General features: G+C 49.6%; 1 protein-coding gene across 1 annotated transcript in view; it reads left to right on the top strand.

Moving 5' to 3' along the window:
* Window positions 1-4,295: 4,295 nt before the first annotated feature.
* Window positions 4,296-8,069, top strand: part of dpp10 (dipeptidyl peptidase like 10) — a gene marked incomplete at both ends in the record, with an annotated part of 123,966 nt that continues 120,192 nt past the window's right edge. Inside the window, one exon of the mRNA XM_080536359.1 lies at window positions 4,296-4,352. Coding sequence (XP_080392485.1) covers window positions 4,296-4,352 — 57 coding nt within the window. The remainder of the gene's footprint in view (window positions 4,353-8,069) is intronic.

Genomic DNA, 8,069 nt, shown 5'->3' with positions numbered 1-8,069 from the left:
TCCCACATATCTCTATCAGTTTCACCCACTCATGTTGGAAAAAAATACACAACTTGTTTATCAATGTCAAGATGGCGATAAAACATATTGATCTAAGTCTGGCTGGAGCGTGGCTGATATGAGCCTAGATATTAAAGTGATTTGAACACTTTATTGGTTGTGTGGGATGGCTGCCTCGTGTCGATATAACTTTTTATAGTGTGGATTTCATGTCATTTCATACAGTTCCAACCAGCCTAAACAGGTGGAACACCGCTCTCTCTCATATGCCTGCAGTGAGTTTGATTTAGAGTTGTGTCAACTGCAGGCATTAGCCTCTCAATATACTCCAAATTCGTTCACACACACACACACACACACACACACACACACACACACCAACTTTGTTATGGAGTCAAATTTGACTGGCAGGAAAACAGACTAAGCACCGGTAGTGTCTGCACTTAGGCACTTAGGCTATCCAAACACGCTGCCTATATTAGGCAGCGGGCGAGGCGAGGGGGTATATGGACATATATATGTGCATTTATTCTTAACCGTTTTGGACGGACGGTGTCATGGAAATAGGAAGTGGCGCGTCCTCTCCTCCGTGACAACACTCAATGAAGATGAATATGCGACGAGAGGTTTCAGCACTCCAGCACCGAGGACAGCTCCACTCCAGAACCGAGGACAGATCCACTCCAGCACGGAGGACAGCTCCACTCCAGCACCGAGGACAGCTCCACTCCAGCACCGAGGACAGCTCCACTCCTGCACAGCTCCCGTTCGCGTCCTAACGATTCCCAACTAAGTTGGGCGCTCCGCCACGCCCCCAGCGGGCTCGCCACGCCCCCAGCGGGCTCGACGCACGCGGGCTCGACTCCCAGCGGGCTCGACTGCGAAACGGCATACATTTTGCCGGACTGCATACATTTTCGCGCACTGCGTGGCTATTTTAAACATTACCGTTTCAATCAACCACGTAATATGTCACTGTCAGATATTTATTCACCAGAACTAGTAAAACAGAGGTAGAGGACAACAGAGGGGCCAGAAAAGTGAGCTGTAAAAAAATATTCCCTGACCTCTCTTAACGAGACGCGCGATAAGTTACATTAAATTACAATATCAGAGCATAACATCACAGGAGAGACATAGCAAATGTGCGTCCATGAGTGTGAGTCCATCCCACCAGCTAAGCAGTTTTTGAGTCGATTAAAGTTTCATTTATTTCAGTTGTTCTGCCTATGTATCCTTGAGGATATGTATCCTTGAGGATAAAACATGTGAGATCAGGTTTTGTATAGATTTGTAAAAATGAACATTAGAACCTGAAATGAACTGATTGAAAAGAACCGATTGATATGAACTGATTGAAAAGGGCCTATTGATATGAACAGATTGAAGTGAACAGATTGACAATAGCAGGCCTATTAAATACAATGGCAGTCAAAACTGTCCTTTTGAGCCGTCTTTGGGTCTTCAATATATACAAAGGGGGTAGAGGAGCACCAAAATATTATGAATGAAAAAACCTTTATTGTCGCCAATGGGGAAATTTTGTTGTCAAACAGCTTAGTAGGGCAGACAGAAAACATTCAATAAATAATGTGTGAAGGCGTTTCATCAGTGGGGAGCATATCGCGATGAGAGGAGCTCCAGCAGAGGAAGTGGTCATCCTGGCACACACTTCTCCACACTTGGTGTTGTACTCCACCACCTGTCGTTCCAGCGCTTCCAGCATAGAAGGGCCTTGCTGTGCACCATACTCTCCCCTGCACACCTTTTGGAAGAGTCTGAACAAAAGAATGTTAGCCAATAAAGTTATAATATGCATGCTGTATACCGTTTCAAACTATACATCCCACTCCACTGCTCATATGTGTTCAAATGTGTGACACATACACAACCATCATCAACATAGCATTATACAGTCTCAACCCCAATCATGTGAGGGGTCTTTTGACAATACATACATAATAACTACAATATGATCTTAAAAAAAAGGTGCACCTTTGGACAAACTGGAGGTCTGGGCAGATCTCTCTGTTCGCTGAGGCATGGACATATCTCACGCCATACTGCATTTGCAGGTCGTGCTTCAACACACAAAGTGCTGATGTGGGAGAGTGGCCGATTTCAAAAAGCCTCGTCAGGCTCTCAATTGATGCCTTCCCCACATCTCTGTGCCCAAGGGCCTCGGCCACAAACAGGTTGTGGTTGTGGGTGTTCTTTACCCTGACTTCCAATGGGAAGTCAGGCATGTGTCTGTCCTTGCAGCAGTTGACAGAATCATATCAACATTATGTTAAGTTTGAGCCAGTGAATGAGGGAATCAGTGGATTGGTGAGGTAACAAGGAGGATGTGGATGAGTTGAAATACTTGGCGTCAACAATCCAAAGTAATGGAGAGCGTAAAATAGAGGTGTAGAAGATAGTGCAAGCTGGGTGGAGTGGGTGGAGAAGTGTCTTAAGAATGATTTGTGACAGAATGCTACCAGAATTCTACCACCAATAGTGAAAAGGAAAGTTTACACGTGGTGGCATTGTCTGACAAATAACTAAACAAGAGGCAGAGCTTGGTTTTGGACATGGCAGATAGGAGACAAGCTGGTAGGGGTAAGGATGCTGGAGATAGAGCTGAAGGAAAAGGCGGAGGCCTAAAAGAAGGTATATGGTGTGGTGAGGGTGGACCTGCAGATGGTTGGAGTGAGAGAAGCTGATACAGGACAGTTTAAAATGGAAAAAAATACTCTGCTAACGAGGATGTTAAGTTTAAGCCAAGGATGAATATAACAACATGATTATCAGCGTACAGTAGACCTGCATACATCTCTCAACTCACCGGCTAATCCGCCGCCTTAGAGGCTGGCACTGTTTCAGGGTGAGAGACATTGTGGCTGGACAGCATGTGTTTTTAGATGAAGGTCTCGAATTGGCCGTCATAGACCTCACATCAACATGGTGCTGACACTTGTAGTCCACCTAAACAAAACATTATATTCACTATATAAACGTAAAGTGGAAGGAGTTGAGAACCTATGTGAATGCCATCCGCCTGATACGTGACTGTTTGGAGCAGGCACAAGACATTTTAACTGTTACCCTGAAAAGAACGCGCTTTGCCAGACATGGAATGGTTCTTTGGACCCTCCATGTTACCCCGGAGTGTTTTGCTGCCTTCACCCACTCCCTTGCCTCGGCAGTCTTGCATCGACATCTTGCAGCGAGGCATCGACATCTTGCAGCGAGGAAAGAGATGCGCAGCCTTCAATTGAGGATATTCCTCCACGTTTTCCCTGACATCTGAGCACACACTGACCTGAGTGCGCGCAGCCTGGGGGGCGGAGCCCGCTGGGCGTGGCGGAGCCAATCGTTAGGACGCAGCCCGCTGGGGGCGTGGCGGAGCGCCCAACTTAGTTGGGAATCGTTAGGACGCCTCCCGTTCTGCTCAGCTGAGCGGCGGAACATGATTTATGATTCCGGCCGGTAATACATAATGAACCAGCCAAAAGCAACACGTGACAGCGAAGACTCAAACAGCCACAATTAACCTACAAGGCGGGTATAGCCTCATTATGCCCGACAACCGGTCATACATGCGGACATGGTAGAATTGTTTTGGAATGGGTGTGAGAGAGAGGCTATTCCTGGACAAAAGTCTAGGTCGTCATTAAATCGTCATTATGTCAAACACGTAATCACCCCCCCCCCATCCTTTCAGCCGTGGGAACGCATCAGACCACTACATTGACTCCCCCCCCCCCCCCCGACGCCCCCCTTCTCCTCACCCCCCTCCTCCCACATCCCTCGCACCACCTCACCCTCCCACCACTGGGCACAGACAGCAGACAGGACGGGAGTCGGCGGCTATAGTCAACCTCCCCTTTGCTTGTGTTCAGGGTAGACAGACAGAGGAGATAGATCGGGGGGGAGTCCATCCTTCACTATTCGGTCTCTTCTTAGTTGTGACGACTGAAAACATCTGCCGCTGACTGTCCTTTGTCATGTGGACTGACTGACAGGCAGCGATAGCACGGTGTTCCCTCCAGACAGTCGGAGAGACCTCGAGGAGGAACCCAACATCGTGACGGACTCGTCGCCGCACCGACAGCTTTGTGCCTTTCCCACAATTGATAAACCACCGCCGGCGTCTTTGACCCGCGCCACAGCTCTCTCCTCTCCTCTCCTCTCTCCTCTCCTCTCTCCTCCACCCTGCCGGTTTGACTACTTCACGGCCAAGTGGGACCTGCCTAACACAGCGTACTTAGACCCAAGTTCCTCCACCGGGAGTTTACCGTCACCGTTTCACCATGACGGCCACCAAAGAACAACCGAACCAGCGGCAGAAGGAGCCGCAGTCGGAAGAGGTGGGCTCGGCGACCGTCTTTCTCTCTCTCTGTATATACCCTATATGTGACTGGGCCAGTAATGAGTTAATAACATGATTTTCTAGTCTGTTATATTTGATGTTCTGTTATAGCCTATACCCTACATCACACTTGTGCACACGTAACACGTGTTTTATTTGTGTAATTCTGAAAGTCCGTCGGTCGGTTGGTTGGTTGGTTGGTTGGTTGGCTGGCTGTAAAGGTTGTAAACTGGTTAGAATTGGATAAGAATTAGTGTCCACAAAGTAGGCTTGTGTGTGTCTGTCGTGATGTTGGAGGAACAGCGTTTCTAACTGACTGACTAATATAACCAATCTCCGAAAACATGTCCCGTCGGTAAGCTGCTGTAGCCAAATACGTTTATTATAACAGTCTAGAAAGGGGGAGTGATGTCGTGTCTTCCACCAGATGCCGGTGAGGCTGTTCTGTTTATTTTAAACCCCCCCAGAGATTTCTGTCCACAAGACAAGACATGATTCAGCTGCATATGTCACTATTATATCAATTAGAGACTCTGTAGGGAAAAAAAAGCTCGTCAGCTGTCGGGAAGCGGAATAGGTAATGAGATCGTCCCGTGGGAATCGGAAAAAATAGAGAGAGAGAGAGAGAGAGAGAGAGAGAGAGAGAGAGAGAGAGAGAGAGAGAGAGAGAGAGAGAGAGAGAGAGAGAGAGAGAGAGAGAGAGAGAGAGAGAGAGAGAGAGAGAGAGAGAGAGAGAGGGGGAGAGAGAGAGGGAGAGGGATACAAGGGGAGAGAGAGGAGAGACGGGCACGCCGGCTCGCGTGAGATTGTAATTCAGCGGTCGCCTCCCGTCAGCTGCCCGTGACACCTTGACGGGAACAGACACGCAGCAACAGTCGCGGCGCGGCGGAGAATCACTTAAAAAAAAAAAAAAAAGACTCCCTCTCTCTCTGTCTCTCTCTACCCGCCGCAGTTCCAAAAAAAGTCAGATTTCATGTGACTTGCGCTGTTCCCACGGTCATGCATAAATCAGACCTGAGTCGCGTGTCGGCAAAAAAATCGGATTTGGGTCACATTTCACTGCCGTGTGAACGTAGCCTGAGGTATTTCTAATGGTCTTGAGAAACAACACAATATGTGAAACATACTGACAATATGGATATATGGTCCGCAGTTCCACTCTCTCAAATGCACCGGCCGCGACTGACACGGCGGCTACCGCAACGCAGCCCCCTGCCTGTGCCGCTCACCGCTTAAATGTCTCCTCTCCTCTGTAGTTTGAGCACGTCACGTCAACCGCAATTACGCGCCAGTCGAGCGGCCCTCGCCTCGCCGGCGTGCATGCAGCATTGATAGGCTATCGCTCTCAGAGACCGCGTTCTAACCGTCTATATACCGCCTGCACTGTTGCTCCTTAACCATTTAGAGGTCTGAGTGACATCATACTCTGATTGGTGGGTTTGCGGTGCTGGATCGTTGCAACCTGACAACAGCCTCCGGCGTTCTCTCTAGCCGCGCGTAGGTGCCGTTGTGTGCCCCGTCTTGTCTGCACTCTCCGTGCTGAATTATTGATCTACTGTACACCTCCCCGAAATGTTTTAATGCACAACGAAAAACTAGCCAGTGAAGTGTCACACACTGTCACAATCGATTGAATTGAATCTATTGTATATTTCTCCACCGTGATGTGAACTCACAGGTCTATTTGGAAGTTGTGAGTCTTCAAATGCATCGACAGGTACTGTCTCGATGTATAGGCCTAGGTGTGTGCAGCAACGAATCTGCAATGTTTTGGTGCACAGTTGCAGTGTGGTGAACCGTGCCCAGTTCAGTTCAGATGGCCTCCCAGGTTGCTCTTCAGGCCCTGCCTCACCCAGGAGGCATACACCCCCCCCCCCTCCCTCCCTCCCTCTCCTCCTCCCTCCTTCCCTTCCTCTCTCCCCCCTCCCTCCCTCCCTCCCTCCCTCCACCCCTCATGCACTATGGGGAGGGATGCCCGTATGGAATCATAACATCACTGGAACACAACATGCATCATACATGATTCTAGAATGCTGGTTTACATGTTGCTATACATGATTCTAGAATGCTGGTTTACATGTTGCTATACATGATTCTAGAATGCTGGTTTACATGTTGCTATACATGATTCTAGAATGCTGCTTTGCCCAATAGCGAGGTTTCTGAGACTCCTGTCTCCTCTCATCTATCTGCTTCAGTCTCAGGACACATGCAGGATAGAGATCCAGCTCTTACACATCAGTACAGATGAGAGGAGAGAAGAGGAGAGGAGAGGAGGAGAGGAGAGGAGAGGAGAGGAGAGGAAGGAGAGGAGAGAAGAGGAGCGGAAGGAGAGGAAAGGGCGGAGAGGAGAAGGAGAGGAGCGTAAGAAGAGGAAGACTATAGAGGAACAGCCCCAGGGCAGGAACGCCCTATCTACGCTGCCTGTCCTATCGCTATGGCCTCTATGCTGTTACCATGTTAGGAGAGCGGCAGTGTAGCGTGTCACAGATGCAGTGTCTTTGAGGGACTATAGCCCATGCGTGCATAGAGAGGGTATGACACAGCATCATATACACATGCACACGCACACAGACACACACACACACACACACACACACACACACACACACACACACACACAGAGACACAGAGGGAGACATAAACACAGACACACACACAGAGATGCACAAACACACAAACACGCACACACAAACACACACACACACACAGACACACACACACACACACACACACACAACCCCCCCCCCCACACACACACACACACAAACACATACAGACACACACACACACACACACACACACATCTCATGGCTGAGTCGGAGGAGTGCTCACCGGAGCGAAGGCAGTGCCACGCCACGCTAGGCTATTACTGTCAGAGACGTCAGGAGAACACCACGCCCCATTGGCTCTCACAGTCCTCCAGAGGATCGCGTGATTGGCTAACACACCCTCGGAGAATCGTCCGTCCCTCGTGAAAGTTTGATGAGGGAGGCGGGAGGGGGGAGGGGCGGAGAGGGAGGTCGAAGGTCGAGTGTCGGGCATCGTCGACTCCGTCGCGTGGGAACGTCATCGGCGCGACGTCTCATCTCTTCTCAGCTCCTAGCGTTTGACTTCAGGCGTTACGTGGAAGCAGACAGACCACGGACAGCTGCGATATCAAACGACTCGTAGAGGTTAGAGAGGTATTTGACAGTCTGTATGAACAGAAAATTGATTTTGTCATCGCGTCTATCGGAAACACTCGCTCTCGGCCTCGAGAAGACACCTCCATGGCCCAGCGGGCCGGCAGGCGTTGAGATACCTTGTTCAGAGAGACAGAGAGACAGAGAGACAGAGAGACAGAGAGAGAGACAGCACGGCTGTCAGGGGAGGCTGGCGGAGGTAGACAGCGGAGGACGAGGCTCCCGTAAAAGCCAGAAAAAAGTACCGTTCCTAATTTTTTAAAAAACATGCTAACGTCCTCTCCTCTCCTCTCCTCTCCTCTCCTCTCCTCTCCTCTCCTCTCCTCTCCTCTCCTCTCCTCTCCTCTCCTCTCCTCTTCTCTCCTCTCCTCTCCTCTCCTCTCCTCTCCTCTCCTCTCCTCTCCTCTCCTCTCCTCTCCTCTCCCCTCCCCTCCCCTCCTCTCCTCTCCTCTGTGTATGTAAAGCACGGAACAGAATGAGGCACGGTATCGAACACGTGTGTTTAAAAAAAATAAACAAATAATAATAAT

The sequence above is a fragment of the Nansenia antarctica genome (genome assembly GCF_963989245.1).
Source record: "Nansenia antarctica genome assembly, chromosome: 7".
Lineage (NCBI taxonomy): Eukaryota > Metazoa > Chordata > Actinopteri > Argentiniformes > Microstomatidae > Nansenia > Nansenia antarctica.
The sequence above is the reverse complement of the archived record's forward strand: the minus strand, read 5'-3'. Positions and strand labels throughout refer to the sequence as shown.